The sequence below is a fragment of the Mytilus trossulus genome, chromosome 6 (genome assembly GCF_036588685.1).
Source record: "Mytilus trossulus isolate FHL-02 chromosome 6, PNRI_Mtr1.1.1.hap1, whole genome shotgun sequence".
In the NCBI taxonomy this organism is placed as follows: Eukaryota; Metazoa; Mollusca; class Bivalvia; order Mytilida; family Mytilidae; genus Mytilus; species Mytilus trossulus.
In genome coordinates, this window is record NC_086378.1 from 71,707,548 (window position 1) to 71,729,655 (window position 22,108).

The following is a 22,108-nucleotide window of genomic DNA, read 5'->3' on the forward strand; positions in this document are numbered from 1 at the left end:
CTTTCACATATAAAAAGAAAAACATCATTAAATATATGAAAGTTAATACCATTATACAAGCTTTGTTGACTTTTATAAACGTGTATTACATTATCTTAAAATCATTTCTTTTTTCTACAATATATTTACCCCCTTTTTTCTTTCCATTCTAATTTTATACTTTACTTACATACCTACATAACTTACTTATCTACATACATGCATACACACTTACATATGCATACATTCATACATATACTATAGTCGCATTCATTCATGTACACACATATATATATATATATATATATATATATATAACTGATATTTGATTATGTTTTAAGCAATTTTAAGTTAAAGATAAACTATAATTTTATCTACAAAACCATTATACTCATAAAAAAATCTTTAGTGAGCGTTTGAAATTATTGTTAGAAGTTTATGTCCTTGGTTTCATTTTCAATAAACGTGAAGAAGGTTTTTTTTATAACATACATTTATTTTCAATTACAGCATGTTTGTATAAATATTTATTTGAGAATTTGTTTCTTTAAACATTTAGTTTGGCCTAATCTTATTTTGTTATGATCAAATGCCACTGTTTTGTCTTCAAATATAGACTTTGGAAGATGGATATTTGATAAGAAATAATAATTTAAGACTTAGCAATAAACTCATCATAGATACCAGGACCAAAGTCAGTATATACGCCAGACGCGCGTTTCGTCTTCAAAAGACTCATCAGTGACGCTCGAATCCGAAAAATTTAAAAAGGCCAAATAAAGTACGAAGTTGTAGAGCATTGAGGACCAAAATGCCTAAATGATTTTTCCAAATACAGCTAAGGTGATATATAATGTTTGTGAGTAAACTAAATTTAAATATATATATTAAATTATTGGTTTTTATGCTCGAATGTTACCCAATTTCATGATTGGAGAAAAGTTGGATTTAGGCGTCTATAATCGTCAATAGTATTCATTGTCCTTTTTTTCCAACTGATTTTCAATCAAATCTAGCATATCAAGTAAATATAGAAATCTTCCTTCCTTCTTCTTCAAGTTTGCTGTTCGTCTTCCGTATTTTGTAGTCGAGTTGTAATATTATCTGATGTATTATCTCTGTATATCTGACATCCGGAAGAAATTCGAACAGACGGTTGTTTTCGTCGTTTCCTTTTTTGACCTATATAAAAAAAAAATAGACACAACTATTAATTCAGATTTTGTTTATGAGTTTAATAATGAGCAAACTAGCTGGGATAATTTAACAGATAACATCAAGCAGTGATTGATCAGTATAATTACCATTTCCTTTGAAAACCTACAATTTAACGTCCCACGCGTGAAAATCAGAGGCAATCATAATTAATATTAACTTGTCATCTACCTAATCTCAAAGGAAATCATTTGATTTTCAAAGGTGAGAGTAGGAAATACAGAACAGACGTGGTGTTTATAAAGGAAACATATTTAATGGCTTAATTAACTTTCAAGGGGAGTTCAAGAAGAAGCTAGGCTATATCCTTTTACTAGCAGTCCCTCAATGCTATGTAGACTTCCATTTAAAACATAATAATTGTGAGCATGTTTGGTTGGAACTTATGAGAGGTTTGAATTAAGCTAACAAAAATGCAGTAAAATTCATCTAAAAGGTCAGTGTTATAACTGAATGTATACGCAAGACGGTTTTGGTTTTTTTTTATGTACAGACGATTTTCCGGAATTTAAAACATTGAATGGCCTAGTCAATTTAAAAGTTTGTGAGTATTGAATACAATAAGCTTCAAAACATGGGTGTTAAATATAATTAGGGGATACCAAGTTAGGAGAGGAGCTATCTTACATTTTAAACTTATTTTCCCAACAGGCAGCTTTTACCGAAAAATGAACATATCAAGGACAATTTTTTCAGGCCAAAATTACCACCTCAAAAATACGTGTTCCGCGTGAATTATGGATTCAATTATTAACCCTCTTTATATGTAGCTAAATACATAAATTATGTCGTTAGTTTTCTCGTTTGAATTGTTTTACATTGTCATTTCGGGGCCTTGTATAGCTGACTATGCGTTATGAGCTTTGCTCATTGTTGGAAGCCGTGCGTTGACCTACAGTTGTTAATTCCTGTTTTATTTTGGTTTCTTGTGAAGAATTCTCTCATTGGCAATCATACCACATCTCCGTTTTTATGTATACATAAATAACTGTAAAAAGTTACCATTTTGTGCATCATACATGTAGATTCGATTGATAGTATCATTAAACATGTTGGCTGAATTTAATATTAAAATAATGATACTGTTATAGACAGTCACTGTTCCGTAAGCTAAATTCGTTTCAGTTCTGAAACTTTTGATGATAAACGTTTAATAGAAAAACAAACACTTGATCATTTGGTATCAAGTGATTTTGGCACAATATTTTCAACAATTAATGATAGTTGCACCCTCGTTTCATGATTTTTATAGTCTTTTTTGTTGTGCTGGCTGTTTATTCATTTTTCGATTCGTATATCATTATACTAGTAAATGGATGTTTCCTCATGTTATATACTTGCCTGATTTTACAATGAAGCAAATGGCAAAAACCAAAACAACAAAGAAGGCACAAACAACAATGGCAATGGACGTGCTATCAATCCTCTGTAAAACTGAAAATATAAATTGTCGAAATACTTATTGAATAATACTACCATTTATCAGTTGTTGGTTTACATTCAAAAGAATACACAAAATGATAAATTATAAGATCAATATATATATATTAATAGCAAAATACGTTTTCCTTGTAAACGAGTTTAAGTGAGTCATACAAGGGAAAAGTTAGCGCCATAAAACCAGGTTCAATTCATTAATTTCTATATGTGAAAATGCCTGTACCATGTCATGAATATGACAGGTGTTGTCCATTCATATGATGTGTTTTATCATTTGATTTTTGTCCTATGATAACGGAATTTTCGTTTTATATTTTCCTTGTCTTTCAGTGTTTTTGTGTGACTTTACTTTATTTTGAACCCCTCTCCATTGTGGGTGTCCCCTGTTTTAACTACTTAACTATGAATCTTGACATTACAGTGACAACTGTTAACTATTTCACCCTTTTACTCAGGCATAAATTTCTTTGTAGACATGTGTTTCGTTATCTTTCGGTTGGTGAATATTCGTACCGTTGTTTGATATATGCAATTGTTTGATTTAGTCAAGTATAATTGACCTCCTCTGGGTTTTTTTTACTGTTTTTTTTTTACTTTATGAATATCAAAGGTTATTGAAAAGATTTCATTGTACACTGATACCAATACAGATCAACGTTCAAAATAGTTGAAAACCTACAAACATCTGTCAAGATGAAAACAATTTCTCAACTATTTTTCGTGTATGTCATAGTATCGTTAATTGAATTATTTCCTTGATTGTTATATTTTTTCTGTCTATGAACAAATAACATAAAAAAATTGGTGCAGACTGAATAACACGCGTTGATTCTAAATTCCATTTTAAACCGTAAAAAAACATGAAAAAATGTTGATGACGTCACCTTCACATGACTTTATTATGTCTATGGGCTGATAACAATAACGTCAGCCAATCAGAAGACGCGTTTCATCCAAAATTAAATATCCTAATGTTGAACAATATCCATCGAACATATTTTTGTTAAACACATGTTAACTTCTGTAGCATTTCTGTATAGACGGGACTTAAATGAAACATATTCACTGTCCTCGGTATGGAAGTGGTTTGAAACATACATACTAACCCTCTTTAGTTTAAAAATAGTGTAATTGAAATGAACTACAGTTAAACTCTTAGGCTGTTCAGTATGTTAAGGTGCTAATGATACTGTAATTCAACAGGTTTTTCTTATATTTGTCTTCCTATAAAAAAAAGGCGAAAGAAAAATACCAAAGGGATATTTGAGCTCACGAGTTGGTAACAATCCGTCAATGTCATGACAAAAACAATACTCCAACTGAGTCTCATCGCAAGTTTGAGACGGACCCTACCAGTTTGAACGGATGTGTTTGAACAAATAATGTTGATAGACTTAAAATAAGTTTTACTTAGCGTATAGTTGTTTGTTTGTTTTATTACATTGGCTAGAAGTATAGTGGGGGGTGGAGATATAAAAACACATGTTTTACCCCGCAGCATTTTTTGCGTCTGTCCATAGTCAGGCGCCTCGGACCTTGGTGGATCTTGTATGATTTTTAACTTTCCTTTATATATTTTAGAGTATTATATGACGTCCATTATCACTGAACTAACATCCATTTTTGATTAGGAGCTAGTTAAAACACGCCTCTTGTTGCGGGACATTCTCGCTTCATTAAAGACCCATTGGTTGCCTTCGGTTGTTTTCTGCTCTTTGGTCAAGTTGTTGTCTCTTTGACACATTCCCCATTTCCATTCTCAATTGAATTTATAAGATGTAACACCACCTCATAGGGCTTAGTAATAAAGTACATATTGGAAAGTAGTATATGTGTAAATCAAAATAGTTCCTACGCATAAAGGTTACTATGTAGAATATATTTTAGTAATCAAGTTATCAGACGAAAGGGTAAGTACTGGTGAGTCTCGTAGAAAACATAATTTCTGATTATTTTGAATGATATAAAATATATGAATGAATTCTAAACTTCAGGGCACAAATATCCTGAAAGTATGGGTAAGGTTAATCTTAAATTTTGGTAACCAGTGCAGTCCAGCTAATGTATAAATACAGGTATGTTGATCCCGCTTCCATAAAATGTTTTGAAATGGAAAAAAAACGTTTAGAAATGAAGAACAAAAACAGATGGTGTGCGTCTTTTTTGTTAATACAAAATGGCCTCAAATTTAAGGAATTATTTGGCACACATCAGAGAAGTTAACTCAAGAATAAATACACCATAACTTTAAAAATACAGAAGAGCAATCATAGTATACATTTTTCTTGACGGGGCAGCTACGGACCGTTTTGGTGCGGGAATTTCTTGCTGTGTTGAAAACCTATTTATGGCCTTGGACTGTTTTCTGCTCTTCGGTTGAGTAGTTATCTTTTTGGAATATTTCTTTTTTCTATGCTTAATCGTATAAACAGGGTTCATTTGAGTTCCTAATATTAATTTTAGAACCGAAATGCACGAGATAAACAAATAGTTTGATAATGTTTTCGGACTGGTCTTACTAAGAATTCTTTGGTAGTAATTCGCAATTGGTCGTTTAATAAGCTATTTAAAGTAATTGTGACGTCTGATTAAGGTGGTTCCTAACACACTACAGGGAGATAGCTCTGTAAAATCAGCTCAACGTTTTAATTACGTTGTGTTGTTACGGGAATATTATGCTTCGCAATGATTAAACATAGTGTTTGTCAAACTGCTATAGAACCAGAGTAATTTTTCTGATAAAATGGTTGGTTTAAATGTTTTGAAATATTTATATTTTTGTCAATAGGTCAAAGCAAAAACTTAATCAAAATGTTATGAAAATTATACGAGCCAAATTAAATTTAATGAAAGTGTTGGGTAACACATTAAAATACAAACACCATAACATAATCTACCTGAATTATGAAGACAATTATCAGCTGGAAAACAGTGTTTTTTCTTGGCACATTTATGTTTATCCCAAGTAAGAAATGACTTTCCAGGATATTCTGTCAAACACGAATGAAGATCAGAACATAGACTCCATGGTTCTTTACATCGATCTAAATCAAAGCATTGATTACATATATTATGATTACAATGATATCATATATTTGAGTCGTTTGATGTGTTTGTTTTGCCGTAAATGTAGGACATAGAATTTAACCGATACAAGCTTTAGCCTGTTATCTTTTTTGTTTTTTGTTTTCAAACCACTTTTGCACGTGATTTGATAATCCGATGACAATTAAACATTGAGCATATTAAAATGTGTTACAACAAATTAAAACAACTTCAATATAATTTTTTTTTTATAAAGTACCAATTGTGCTGCACCAATTGCGTATTTCAACAATCAATATCTCTTCATTGATGCTCGAGGCAAAATATTTGAAGCTTATTAAAAAACGGATCTCTCCCATAAAAAGAAGAGCTATATAAACAAAAAAGGAAATAAAAACCAAAAACGGGCATTAAAGTGAGCTCTGCATTAGAGAGATACATTTCTTAACCTAAAATTATTATCATTTTCTTTAAAAGTACCACACAAACACTTTTGCATGTCCCTTGGTCTCTGTGAATAGTTGTCCCATTATCAACGAAACCACTCTTCACAATCTATATATAATATAAAACGGTTAATGTATTATACAAATTAACACTTTTAGGAACATTGTGTTCGCCTTGCGTTGACCCTTAATACATTTAAAACTAACTATACTTGCCTTCCTGTTCATCACTACCGTCTTTACAGTGATTTACCCCATCACAGATATACCAAAAGGGTTTCCCCCAATTATAGTGATACCGGGGTAACGTTGGGGATATACATGTTCCGTCTCCACATAGAAAACAACTGTCTGAGTCATCAGAATCTGAAATATGATTTAAATTTGTTTCTTATTACTGTGATATATGATGAAGAAAAGAAGGAACATAGTTTGATTAGTAAGAAAAAGTAGTAATTAATACTTCATAATATTTTTTAAGTGTTACTCGTTAAACTCGTTGTGACTTGTTTATTTTTCATAAACATTTTGACAACATATATACTTTGACTTGTTGAAAAAATAAAAAAATAATACAATAATAAATGCAATACAAATACGAATATTCTTTATTGAACCAATTACCGTTTTATAGCTTGTGATTGTCAGTTTATTTTCGATTTATGAGTTTAACTGTCCCTCTGGTATCTTTCGTTCCTCTTTTATGCTTATGATCTTACGTCTTTTCAACGTATTTTTATACGGACAAGGCGTCAAATTTAAATCTTTTTAATCTGATTAAAATCTTCCTACCATTAAGAGCTTAGTTTTTAAACAGAATTAAAAGTATTCGAAGGTTATTGAAAAACAGTTTGCCTATACAAACGTAGCAAACTGTTTCGAAAATAATCAAAAATGTCTAAAACTTTTTTTGACAAACATTCATTCACAAATAATTTTATACAAATAGATTGCTTTTGAATTCTCCGTTTTAACCGTGGGATGTTGTAATTTCTCCATAGAGGAATTACTTGATCCCATTAAGCAAATTTTACACGAATCACTCATTTCACTTCATTTAGAAATGTTTAAATTGACATTTGAAAACTGTATTGATTTTACCAATTACAAACCTAACTTTAATTATTCCAGATTAGAATATGAATAGTCACAACATTGTGTCCTCCTTTGTTGATTTCACTCATAAGAAAATACATACCGAAATCGTTTCCTGGTGGTTTTTTTTTTGTATCATTCGATTAAAACAAATAAGAGAATGCAGTGTTGTGGAGGAAATACAAATTAACAAGTGCTTTTTAAAACTCATCAGTCATCACAGTTATCAGTTTTATAATTGTGTACGGCAGACTCGCGTCTACATATCCTTAATTGATAGTAAAACTTCTGATCATTATTTATTAACAAGAGTTTGTTATGTTTAAATTTCCCAAATCTTACAAGTTAATCTAAATCTTAAGGTACGTAATTCTTTTACAAATTGTAGCTATGATTCTCCTCTGATTTTTCCCAATACAACTACCGTTTTTATTAGGGTTATAATAGATTTTCTTTTAATTTCTACGGACATGTAATGTGCTTATGTGAAGTAAACAAATAAAATGATTTGTTATATCATTGACTGAACTTTGACCTCTTACCACAGTATTCATCTCTACCATTATCGCAGTCTTTAACATTGTCACATAATGACGTCATAGGTATACATTGTACCGGAGAACACTCAAACTGAGAGGCATGGCAAAAAGCTGGAAAAAAATGTTTTTCTTTCTTCAAAAATTAATCAAAATAGAAATGTAACATGGATGATAAGGCTCAACTTGAAATAAACTACGTGAAAGATAATAACTGTGATCTAGAAACATTGGAAACAACAAAATGCTTTATCATTAACATATAATGTCAAATGAATGGTGGACAAACATTAAACAAACAATATTTAATACAAACTGGCTACAATTTATGACTTGGCACACTCACAAATGTAACTGACTAATACTAGCCTGTTCTTACTCGGAAATAAAACTTCCTCTTTTTATCAATTTACACCACATGTTAGAGAAAACACACAATTTACGCATTATAAAACTGTAAATTGTCAATGTACATATACGATTACCATTATGAGAGTAGAAAAAAAAATTATGCAACAAGTCGGAAAACACAAGCGAATTATTTTCAGATAAAACATAAATTCGTAATTTTGTGCATCTCGTCACTCTAAGCACTACCCAGTCTTCATCGGATAAAAAAATCTAGAAAAAAGTAATGTAGCATTAAATTGGCCCAAGTGTGCAAGTGTGCTTTACAGTATAACATGAATTGTCAGACAAAAAAAAACGAATTCCAAAATCTTAAAACAAAATTGTTTATCCGGAAAACAAGAGATAAAGAAAAAGAACATACTAAAAAAAGTACAGCAAAAGAAATCAGCTCTGAAATAATGGTATAACAGATGAAAAAACACAAAAAAGAAAAGCAAACAGTTATATGGGTTGATTTAACATCCATAAATAAAATACCCAAATAAGTAAAAATTGACCGTGGTTGTTAAATTTGAGATATGCTTTTTTGTGCTTCTTTGTTAAATATTGTTTGTTTTTTGTTCTGATTGAGATTGGGATACGGTGTTGACTGCTGTACACCTATTTTGACAATTTTACCTATAATGTCTGTTTTGTTCACGCGTGTTGTCAACATAAAGGAATGTGATGCGACTGTAATACAAGTGAAAGGTTTAGAGCTATAAAACATGTTCAATCCACCATTTTCGACTTAAGAAAAATGTCTGTACCAAGTCAGGAATATGACGTTGTTGTCCAATCGTTTGAAATGGTTTATCTCTTTATTTTGCCATTTGATTATGGACTTTTCGTTTTGAATTTTCCTCGGAGTTCTATATTTTTGAATTTTTTACTTTATACAGTAATAAAGAATGCTCACAGTGACTGAACACTGGTAGACATTACCTGCTGATATGACATAATGTCGTTCTAGATAGGCTTAATATCGGTTCCGTATGGCATAGAAGATTCACTTAGTTAATAAATAATACAGAATGACATTAAATGACTAAATTATAATATAGAAAAAATAAAGGTAAGGTTTAAGAATAGCTTCAGACTATGAATTAACGAATTTTTATTCATCTCTAATTATACCAGAAACTACAATATATCAATAAGTCTTATACGTAAACAGTTTGATGACCGTATGATGACATATATACTGCAGCTATTGCATTGGCCGTATAATTATTTGTGAAATAGAGTTACTGACCGTTTATCGCCTCCTTAATGACGTTGACAATGCGTTTCTGCAGAGTATTATCAAGGACGTCATTAATAGTACAGGTTCGTGGAACTTTTATGTCGTTTGTCGCTTGCTCCATTTTTTTTAATTTAAAACAGTAGAAGACATTGCAGTAGAGAAATAATAACCATACAGCAAAGAATTGTACAAATAAAACCTATATTTCGAGACAATGTATAGTTATTCCATAGATGAAGGTGTCGATAATGGGCTATAAGTAATATGAATCGTGTGAATAGGATAAGATTCAATATTTATTAACTCATTATCGTGCCCTCAATTTGAACAACACAATCAAACGGAATATTACAAAAAAAGTAAAGTATGATAAGCATAAGATTTATAAAGTACATTATAAAAAAGCATGTATGAACATTGAAATAAGGTCATTGACATATCTTTTTAAGCCACGGTGACCTTGTCAAAAACATTTTCTTATTAAATTTATAGACCTAGGACTATAGGAGACAACTGCTGGTCGATTTTTCTTTTTCAAACTATGTTGATGTTTCTAGGTGTTTCTTTTGTTCTTCGAATAGCGAATGTATTAATTAAGATAAGTTTGAATTAACATATATCATAAAATCTTTAGATGAAAAATGCCAAACAAATTTTATCTTAGCAGATAACTTTAAACATTTTTGTAATTTAAAATTCAAAGTAGACAAAATTTAAGATCTTGTGTCATTCAGAATAAAAACACTTTCTGTATTCAGCTATTACACCAATATACCAATATGTTTTGCCTGACTGCATGAGTACATTCCTTATCTTGTCTCGTTATACCCAAGTTTCTTATACTTTTCTTGCTACAAAGTTAAATATTATTTTCAATTTATAATTCTTGTTTTTGTTTAGAATTCCACTGGTTTGTTAATATATTCAAATATATGCCGTATGTTTTCTATTTAAGATTTCTTGTGGTGTGAAATGCGCATAGACGTATTCTCATTTTTTTGTTTATAAAATCTATTTGTTTTCCCATGACAACTTTCCCTTGCCAAAAAAGTTAAAAAAAAATGTTAAGTTCATGTAGCGTTAATTTTGTTACAGTTACGACATTTTAGTGATATTGATCCTAAAACATTAAACCGGTCATGATCAAAGTTTGTGACTAATGTTTGCAGTTTTCTTGACATGCATTGTGACGTGTCATCGTATTCATTTTATATTAGAAAACTATAGCAGTTATATTAGAAAAGTATCGCGTTCATAAATATTTGATATTAAAAAATCATCGCTTTGATATAAGACAAATATCGCATTGATATTTTAAAATATAGCAGTATCGTTGACTTATAGGTGATTTTGGCGTAGGAAACAATTGAATTCATCTCAATTGCATTCCATTGAATTTGCTTTATGATATTTATAGAAGGTGTACATTTACAAATGATAAATCGTGCATTTATGTTTCATTTATTCAATAATTCAATTTTCTCGTTTAAATACACCTTGCTTGTTATAACATAAAATAACTCATGAAATTATTCACCAGACGTATGTTGTGTTAAAAGATACCCTGTTTTAAGAAAAGAGTCATTAGTTTATACCGAGAAATCTGCCTTTCTTCGTACAAATGCTCAAATTCGTCTGAAATTTCCCACAATGCAACTCGTTGATATAAGACAATATCGCTCATTGATATAAGAAAAGTTTTTATCGTATCGCACCTTCCATAAACTGAGTGTCAAGCTATGAAAATCATTAACCATGTTAACCTCATGAGAAAATATTTGAAAACACGACTTCATATAAAAATCTTAATAAAGGTCATGTGGTGTGGAATAGATTTGAAAGTGACAAGTTATTGACAAGTCTGGAAATGATAAAAGAAAGCTGTCATCAACAGAATCAGTTTTAAATACCATGACCGAAAATACATATACTGATCAAAAATATCAATTATAACTTTAATCGTATAGCAGTAGAGCATACACATGATAAATATTTGTTGCTACAATATTTGACATATTATTAAAAAAAATTGTTTGGTCTAACATTAATATTATAACATAGACAATACAAGTACATTCACTGTCTGGTTATTATAAGTATGTTTTTGTGAGGTTCATGTTGCTCAGCCTTTAGTTTTCCATTATCTGCTTTGTCACTTCGTCATGTTTTTTCACTATTGTCATAGTTGCTAATACTTGTGAGTTTTAGTTGGTGATGTGGTTTTCACGAAAAACTTTGATAACATATTAGTCGATAATTTTAATGACAGATCGGTAACATAGTAAAATATCAAATGAACGATTTTGGCCTTGTATTTCAGGTTCATCTAACGAAAGTTTTTTGACACCTTTTAAACACTTAAGTGTCTATTTAAATTGTTTCGATTAGTTTCTGTGAAATATTATAACTGTTTTAGACATTAAAAACGCTCTCATTCAAGCTTAAATATGAAACATCTATCGAATATGCTTTACAGATGTTTTTGGTCAAAAATTAAAGTGGCCTCATCCGTGTACATCCTCAACCTTTATATATGTTTTTTATTATCATCAAATACAACTTACATTTCAATAATATGAATGTACACGAATGAGGCCACTTTCATTTTAGACGGAAACCGCCTAAAAATTAACCAAAATGCAAAAAATTCATACAAGTTTGGCCAAAAACAGCTAAGGTAATCTATTCCTGTTGCTAAACTTTCAAATACATATCAATTATTGTTTCGTTACTTCTAATGCGTGTATATTAAAGACCGTCTAGAATCCACGGTAAAAATAATGACTGCATTCTGATTATAAAAGATATAAACAATCCCGCAGAAACGACTTGTATATGGAAAATAAATTGAAAATAATATGTCCTTCGGGAATGCAAAATACGCATTTAAAATTGATTTTGCATAAAACGACTCAAAGGAATTATTATATATTGCAAGCGGAGGCGATTCATCCCTTTTAATCACAATGCTTTCGTTTATAATATGAACATACATAAACATATGATCGTAAGTTTATGTCCAATTAGAAGTTTTATTTATTAAGACTGGTTAATCGAGGCTTTCAAGCGCTTTCACATAATGCAGTTATTGAATTCAACTCATGTTGAGAAAGAAAGCTAAAAAAATGAAGTTAAACATTAATGGACTCAAATATCAAAGGGAACAAATATTAAATTGCGACGACATGATACAGTCATGTATATAATCTTGCCTCAAAGGGCCTTTAGTTGATTTATAAGAAAAATAGTATATCACATAGTTTTGAAAACTTTTTGGGTCTCTAAATATTCTTTATTGATCAATATTGAAAATGTCCGTATTGTGATCCATACCTACACAATTATAAAATATTTCAAATTATGATATGCATAATGTTTAGTTTGATGTACACTTTCTTAACAACATTGTTTTGGGTTAATAATTTACAATTCAACATTATATTCAAATTGCTAACGGCAGCAACCCAGAACTAAAAGAATGTGTCTTAAATGAAAAAAAAGTTGATTGAGGATTTCAAACGATGATAGTGAAATTAACTATCGTAAATTGGATAAATAGACATATTTACCTTTATTTTATTTGCCATGATTTATTTGTTGCTTTTCATTTTTGTGTTACTTAGTTACACGTTTGATAGACATTTGACGAAGTTGTACATATAATATATATATTTTAACAACATGTATATTACGTATATATCAATAGAAAAAACTGCTTAATCCCTCAACATGGTAACTAGCACAAATATTCTAATATTATTCGCCTTTAAAAAGTCATGTCAATTATTAAATGAATATTAAACAGGTTTGGTGGTGCTTTCCCGCCTTTTTTTAATTTTCATTGGAATTTACTTACCTGGTTTGCTCGATTGTATTTCAATATGACCTTCAACTATCTGATCAAAACGTCTTTTGATCATGACCCATAAGACGTTTGACCGTGACACTATTTCTATATTCTCTGTGTGATCACAAAACTGATAGGAAGTTAATGAAGCTCTATCTGGACGATATTTGTCATTTCCGACACTAAGATAACCATGCTGACAGCCTCTCTTGGTTGGTTTATATACGATTGTAGCTCGCAAACGAAGTCCAGGATATGTAATAAACATCTTACAGGAAGATGAAAATTGATGTGTGAAAATTGTGGATGCATGATCAAAAGTCGCCGATGTGAATGTTATTACAAAATTTCCTTCGTCTATAAATTCCTGGTCATCACACGACTTCAAAATTCCTAAAACAGAATGAAAATTTCTTGTTGGTAAGGGAAAAGGTTAACACATTTGATCTTGTTTGATGAGTTCAATGTTGTTGTTTTTTTTAATTTGCCCATGTTTGATAAATAAAAAAATTATTTAAGAGCATTTTGATAATTCAAAATACACGCTTGAAAGCAATAGTTAACCGTTCCTTTTTCTTTCGATAAATTTATTTAATACAAAATTAATACGTTTTCAAATAGTTTTCTACAGAGAGCTGTCTATTTCATGACTTTTACGTCAAATGAAGTTTGGGTATGGACCAAGTTTCCCTTTTTTTAATTGGATAGGGGCCTGCGTATATAGTTATTGTAAGGTTGAATAAAAAACAGCAATAACACATCCATTAAAATAAAGTGTAAAGGCTCGGGCATGAGCCGTTCATTTATGCATTAAAGGAACAATAACACAACCTTCGAATAAATTGTAGAGGCCATGAAATGAACCGTTCATTTGTATATTAAAATTGTCAGTAGAAACAAAATGATATCAGAAATTGCACTGTCCGATGTGCATTACATAATAGCACAAGTAAGTCACGCTGATTATTCAAAGCAGAATATGTTTCTCTTCTTTCTTCTTTAAACATAATTTCAGAAAAAGGCATCATACAAAATATGCGTCAATCCGATAAATAAATTTCAATAATACTAACTTACCTCTATTATCATAATTCAAAACTCCATCAATGAATATTACTACGAATACTACAAAGGAAAAGGGAAATATCATTTCAACCTGGTTCAATATTGGTAAAATGTGTTGTCACCATCCCGAACTCGTATACCAATTTGTCACAATAACATCAAGGATCTAAAATATGTTTTGATAAATCCATCCAATCATTAATGGAATTATTCCTAAGGAATCACCGCAAGGCGTTTTGTGATGTGAAAAATCATGTTATCATACACTTCTTGAATCAACTTAAGATACCGTAAATAAAACGAATGACAACCTCTAATGAATAAAACTAGAAAGTGAATTCAATCAATCTGTAAAAAATCGAACTTGGAAATTTTATAATTGCGTGTAGGAGTATGAAGTAAAGTTACAGACTAAAATACATAAAATTACAGCTTACAGCATCTATTTAATCAAACCTAGAACATATCATTTATCCAGGGAAAACTAAACATAGGAAAATTATGGAATAGCTAACCTATAATTAAGTATCATCAGTCATGTCAAATCCGCAGAATTAAAACGACAAGCAACAAATTACAATGGATTTGACGTGAACATTTTATTCAAAGTCTTTTATTGTATCATTAACTTCTTGTCGGATTTTTAGTATTTGAGATTCATACTTTATTTTCTTCTTTTGAAAAAATAAATGAATAAACTCTAAAGAACGTCAATGCATTATTCATCTTTCATTTCTCAGATTTCAATAATTGATTTTCTTATAAGCATCATGCATTAAAAATATGTTCTTTTGCATTATGACTGTAAAATATGGCAAGCCGTTTTGCATTTATTCGAACTTCAAGATATCTTATAAAGTTTATGAGATACCACAAAACCAGGTTCAACCCACCATTTCTTAAAATGTAGTGTACTTAGTCGGGAAATTGGCAGTTGTTTTATAATAGTTTGTTTCTGTGTGTGGGTTGCATTGTCGTTTAGTTTTTTTGTTGCCCTTCAGTTTTTCTGTTGTTTAGTTGTTTTCCTCTCACAGTTGATGTGATTCACTCGGTTTTAGAATGTACCCCGGATTTGTTTTCTCTTATTCGAATATGACTTTGGAACAGCGGTATACTACTGTTGTCTTAATCTATATAGATTATAAGATATTATTTTATATATAATGTCAGTTTGTTTTGTTCACATATCGTTGTCAATATGATCGAATTTTATGAGACTGTCATAGAAATGAAAGTTTTTGCAAGCTATAAAACAGCTTAATCCACCATTTTCTACATGATAAAATGCCTGTTCTATTTATGAATATGAAAGTTGTTATTTGTTCATTTGGTGATTGGGTTTTTGATTTTGCCATTTAATTAAGGACTTTTCGCTTTGAATTTCCATTTGAGTTTTTTACTATTGTGATTTTACAACATTTTTCTAATGAATTTTCAAAATTTAAAGCTCAAGCACATCAAACTAATAGCTAACAACTGTCATATTCCTCACTTCGGGAGCTTTACATTTTGTATTAATATGTCTTTCTTGATTTGGACCGGATATTGACCATTTAATATTTTGTTTTCCTTTTTAGGGTTGCTGTCTTATTTTCGTAATTATCACATATCCTTGAATTCGTACCAACAGAAGTCTCAATGCCTTTTCGATTTATTGCAGTATTGGATGGATGTCTGATTGACCTTGACAATGGCTTTTATTGATATTCACCAGTTGATGTATGGATACCACTACCAAAGAACAGAATACACCAATAGAAAGGAAATCAACGGTTAGTCAATCTTTTCCCGAAATGTAAAATGTGAAATGTAAAAAAAAAGGAGGTTGAAAAGCGACCTGAGACTGTATGTTCGATATGTTTCTGACTTCAATACGTTTTTCATTTGTCGTTTTTTGCAATATAACTGTTAATAAAAAACCTACTATTCCAAGATATTTTGTTTATCAATATAATAACCTGTCGTTTTTTCTTATTATAGACTGCACGCATCGGGCGCAGTAGGGTGTGGGTTCGAATGACAAGGTATGAAATATATTTATTCGAAATATAATCAGCACACTTCAAATGAACTTAATCAATGCATAACATTAACACATTATTGTACACTTGTTAGCCAGAAGCAAGTACATGACAATCGCTATTATATTAAACATTGTATATTAAAGTTTTTAGGCAGGGTAGTTATAAATGAAACATTTTTCATGATCATCGTGATATTAATTGATTTAAGAATCGAGGGAAAATCGAGTGCTCGTTAAAGTAACTATGTATCTGTTCTTTTCTGTTTCAGATGCATATATGTCAATGTGTATAAAATAGCCAATCATGGTATTAAGTGGAAAATGAAAATCTTGACAAAGACCATACTTAATGGTATTAAGATTGATCATGTCACTGATAAAGACGTACTTCCACACGTTCACTATATGAATTATTTGCGTCGACATCAACATTGATTTCATGATATTTAATTTGCAAGAAATAAAGATTACAGTTAAAGAAAGCATCAACCTTGCTTACGCAATACAATGTTTTATTGTAATTGAATACCAAAATATATTTCTGAAATAAGTCATTTCTCTTGATGTCTTGATATTGTTTATATATGCTTTTTTCATATTCGGTTATAAAAGTTTAAGGCGTTATCGTGTTAAGAATACTCCCACTCGTAATTCGAAGTCTCGAAAAAACAGAGAGAAGGTGTCATTATATAATTGCCCTATTGATAAAGCTAAACTGTATACATACTTAGGGGTGAACATAAATACCTCTGGAAGCTTTACAGAGGCAAAACATGATCTATATAAAATCGGACTCTTAAATTCATATTTCGAGGTCATCAACCCAAAAATTAAACTTTACTACATATATTTGACCACACAGTCAAACCAATTTTAACTTATGGAAGTGAAATTTGGGACGCTTCAGATAAAAAAAAAGTTAACTCAAAAAGGAGATTGTTATTTCGAAAAATTATGCAAATAACTGCAAACTGAATCCGTTCATTTAAAAATCTGTAAGTTTTCTTTCGTAGTAAGAAAGGGAAACACAAATATGACAGTGATAGGTTAGCAAAGGAAATATCCTTTATTTATTGAAGCTATAGTTAGTATCTTTCGTACGTTTAACAAATACAGAGGACGAATTATTGTCTGAAGCTCTCCTTGTATCAAAATTCTTATCAAAACATAGTTAGAAAAGTTTGTATAATTTTATGAGTTCGTTAGTCAAATACTTAGACATAGATTAATCACCAGTTTTTAATGTGAAATCCAACTTTAAAAGATTTATTTTATACTAAAAGTAAAGTAGAATAAGTTGTGGTGTTCATCTTTAAACGATGACAGACACAAAAATTGGAAATAAAGTAAAAACATACAGACTTTTTAAGAAAAAAAAAAGTTTTGAACCTTATCTGTCTATAGGCAATTTGAATCTGAGAATTCAGATGACAAAATTCAGAATAAGTAACCATACTCTAGATATAGAGAGAGGTAGATACAGGGGAGTTAAATTTGTAATCTTTGTAAAAAAAGAAGCGGAAGATGAACTCCACTTTCCTCTAAAACGTTCATCTTTAGAAAGTGAGAGAGTTTTCATCCTTTCAAACACAGTTAAAACTTACAAAAATTTTCATAATTACGATTAAATATCCAAATTTATTTAGCTAATATCCAATGCAGATAGTCACATTTTTAATAAAGTGAGAAATTTAATCAATAATTTAAATGTTGTTCGAAAACAACGATTAAAAACTTACTTATATTTTACTGTTAAAAAACAGAGGCTGCTTGCCATTTATGCTTATAAAAACAACGGGGGGGGGGGGGAGGGGGGGCACAATATTTAAATGCAGTTTTCCATAATTTTTAGGATCACTGTAGATTTAATATTTATAAATAAACATTAATGTGTGTCTTTTCTTTTCTCTTCATTGTTATTACAGATTTAATTGTATTCAAATCATTGTAATCATTTGCATCAAATTTGATTAACTGATTATTCTGTCTGTAATGTGCATCTTTAGTTGACAATACAATATATTTGATTTGATTTGATTTGTAGATCCCAAAAGAGATTATAAAGCATAGCGATACTTATTGATTTAAGAATCGAGGAAAAGCTAGTTCACGTAAAATCAACTAGTATCTGTTCTTTTCCGTTTCAGATGCATATATGTCAATGTGTAATGTTATAAGAAGCCAATCATAGTACAATCATGTATTAAGTGGAAAAAGAAAATGTCTGGTCTTTATAAAGATCATACTTAATGGTATTTAGATTGATCATATCAACGATAATGACTACTTCCTTACGTTTACTATGTGAATTTTATGTGGCGACATTAAAATTGGTTTCATGATATTTAATTTAAAAAAAATAAAGATTGCAGTAAAAGAAGCTATCAACCTAGCTTACGCAATTCAATCTTGTATTGTAATTGAATACCGATATATAATTATGAAAAAAGTCATTTGTCTCATGTCTTCATTTATTGTTTATATTGATATGCTTCTTTCATCTTCGATAAAGGAAATTTAAGGCGTTTTTGTGTAAAGAATACACCCACTCGCAATTCAGAGTATCGAAAATCAAAGAGAAGGTGACATGTAGATCCAAAAAGAGATTACAACGCATCACCTTAAGCTGACGGCGAAATGAATTCATCCTTTTTAACGTGATGTAGAATAGGAGACAAACAAATTAAGGTAAATAAACATATTGAAAAGTTCGAATTAACGACAAACACGAAGTTGGTAAAACGGATTTGAAAAGTGCTTGTCCCTTACATGTCATCTTTGTCAAGCCCATGATCAAATAGAAAGGCATTCTGGTAAGTGTCCTTAAGTAGTAATGGAGAAATGGATGCCGAAATCACTTTTGGAAAATTTAATGTATTCAAACATTTAAACCTGTATCATTTTTAACAGGAAGTTTGCCACTGACAGATTCCACAACTGATTGCCCATTACTCATCATTGTCAAGCTGGTGACAGAATATGAAGCTATTTTGTTCATTAATAAAATTGAGAATGGAAATGGGGAGTGTATCAAAAAGACAACAACCCGACCATAGAAAAAACAACAGGTCACCAACAGGTCTTCATTGTAACGAGAAATTCCCGCACCGGAGGCGTCCTTCAGCTGGCCTCTAAACAGATATATACTAGTTCAGTGATAATGAACGCCATACTAATTTCCAAATTTGACACAAGAAATTAAAATTAGAATAATAAAAGACTAACAAAGACCATAGGCTCCAGACTTAGGACAGGCGCTAAAATGCGGCGGGTTAAACATGTTTATGAGATCTCAACCCTCCCCCTATACCTCTAGCAAATGTAGAAAAGTAAACGCATAACAATACGTACATTTAAAATTCAATTCAAGAGAAGTCCGAGTCTGATGTCAGAAGATGTAACCAAAGAAAATAAACAGAATGACAATTATACTTAAATAACCACAGACTACTAGCAGTTAACTGGACTTCAATTAAACTGATTGCAAGATTATGATTTCATCATATGAATATCAGGCACAATCCTTCCCGTCAGGGTTTTTAGTATCATACCATCATAACATATATGAGAAGAACATAACCCGTGTCATGCCGACAACTGGTTTTTGAATAAATGTATTTAGTTCCGATGCAAAGACCCTATAAGTATATTAATATTAACGCCAAAATATGCAATTTTTAATGACCTGACAACAGTATCGTAACTATACCCCTTCTTAATAAGTCTATTTATAGGATTTGTTAGTTTCTGCGGTGAATACTGACATTTTTGTACTTGATAAAGAATATTTCCATAAAAATTTTGATGTGAAATACCTAAACGTATAAGAAGTCTGCATGTTGAGCTATATTTACGAATGATGTCCTTATACCGATGATAAAATTTAGTAAATGTTTTGACAAGTTAGTGATATCGAAAACCCTGGTGTAATAATTTTTCAGTAATACATAAATTTCTCTCGTTAAAATCTAAAACATTGTTACATACACGAGCGAATCGTACAAGTTGAGATATATAAACACCGTAAGATGGTGACAAGGGAACGTCACCATCTCAAAATGAATAATTAACGATAGGAAATGAAATAATCATCTCTTTTATCATAAATTTTAGTATTAAGCTTTCCGTTAGTGATATAGATATCAAGATCAAAGAAAGGAAAGGACAGTGGTCATTGTTAGTATTAGCTTTAATAAAAGTAAGTTCAACAGGATAAATTTCTTTAGTATACATACCGAAGTCGTCATTATTGAGAACCAAAATGTCATTCAAATATCTAAAAGTCTTATTAAATTTGTTTATCAGATGTTGTTTCGATGGATCTTTGCTGATTTTTGTCATAAATTGTAATGACAAAAATACCTATAATAGATTTTGAGGTACAATTAACCCAAATTTAAATAGACGACTAGTAAAAGATCACATATATTATCTTACCCCACCACAAGTTTTTACCCGTTCAAAGTTTTAGTATATTATAAGATCATTTGTCTGATTTTAAAGATTGACTTTTCTTAGAAGAATATTGGTAACGTCTCTCTCTGCGATATAGCTTTTTGGTGACAATACAGTGTAAAACAAACACAATCAATCAATCAATCAATCAAAGAATATCCTTACAATCCATCCGATACAGTTATTGATGTACTCGAGAATTATATACAATTGTCTGGAATTATGAAATCGACAGACGATTAAATGACTTAAAATAAATAGAAACTTACCTACGGTCTTCATTATAGATGGTATGGTTTAACGTGATGTAGATTATGAGACGAACAAATTAAGGTAAATCAACATATTGAAAAGTTCGAATTAACAACAAACACGAAGTTGGTGCCAGACAGATTTGAAAAGTGCTTGCCCATGATCACATTGAAAGTCATTCTGGTAAGTGTCCTTAAGTAAGAATGGAGAAATGAGTGCCGAAATCAATTATGGAAAATTTAATGTCTTTAAACATTTAAACCTGTGCGTTTTAACAGGAAGTTTGCCACTGACAGATTCCACAACTGAAAGTTTTAGTTTATTATATGATCATTTGTCTGATTTTAAAAATTGACTGTTCTAAAAAAAATATTGGTAATGTTTCTCTCTGCGATAAAACTTTTTGGTGATTATGCATTGTAAAACAAACACACATCAATCAATCAATTAATCAACCAATCAAAGAATACCCTTACAATCCATCCAATACAGTTATTGATGTACTCGAGAATAATATACAATTGTCTGGAATTATGAAATCGACAGACGATTAAATGGCTTTAAATAAATACAAACTTACTTATGGTATTCATTATAGATGGTATGTTTTATTTATTTACATGCATTATCTTATTATATTTGTTTATTCATACTTACAACAATGTACATATATACATATTTACATATGTAGATTGGTATCAATTATCTGCGATATAATGTAAACAGTATACGTATTTCGTTTGCGCAATTTATTAGCAATTTAGTTGAGATTTTATTAATGATGAAACAATAACCTGCACAATGTTATATTGCTGATACACAAAATTCGGAAATCAACCCAAAAAGAGTAAAAAAATAAATATATGAATAATATATTTACGAAAGACCTTCAAATTAAAGACTCCGTGAAGTATTGAATACTTTAATGTTGTATGATCTATCAAAGTGTTCAGTTGTTGTACAATTTCAAATCTAATTTACAAAATCGTCGTCCCGAAATGCCTGTTTTATTATTAAAACTACCATAATTGATAGAGCGACTAAATATATCTGAAAAATGTATAGCGAACGAAA

The 22,108-nt window shown here is 30.4% G+C and overlaps 1 protein-coding gene across 1 annotated transcript; it reads right to left on the minus strand.

Annotated features, from left to right (window-relative positions):
• Positions 1-435: 435 nt before the first annotated feature.
• On the minus strand, positions 436-14,614 carry LOC134723727 (uncharacterized). Its single transcript, XM_063587275.1, has 7 exons — positions 14,317-14,614; positions 13,249-13,632; positions 7,763-7,870; positions 6,342-6,491; positions 5,532-5,678; positions 2,536-2,628; positions 436-1,161 (listed from the first exon to the last, which is right to left on the minus strand). The coding sequence occupies exons 1-7, from the start codon at positions 14,387-14,389 to the stop codon at positions 1,034-1,036; spliced, it is 1,083 nt and encodes a 360-aa protein (XP_063443345.1). The 5' UTR covers positions 14,390-14,614; the 3' UTR covers positions 436-1,033.
• Between the last annotated feature and the right edge of the window lie 7,494 nt (positions 14,615-22,108).

What these genes read in the sequence shown, in the direction of transcription:
- LOC134723727 (XM_063587275.1), bottom strand. Translation starts at nt 14,389, where the DNA reads ATGATATTTCCCTTTTCCTTTGTAGTATTCGTAGTAATATTCATTGAT. An exon ending in CGGTAGTGATGAACAGGAAG is followed by an intron (nt 5,679 to 6,341) that starts GCAAGTATAGTT and finishes GCTTTGATTTAG; the next exon opens with ATCGATGTAAAGAACCATGG. An exon ending in TAATTGTCTTCATAATTCAG is followed by an intron (nt 2,629 to 5,531) that starts GTAGATTATGTT and finishes TTATATTTTCAG; the next exon opens with TTTTACAGAGGATTGATAGC.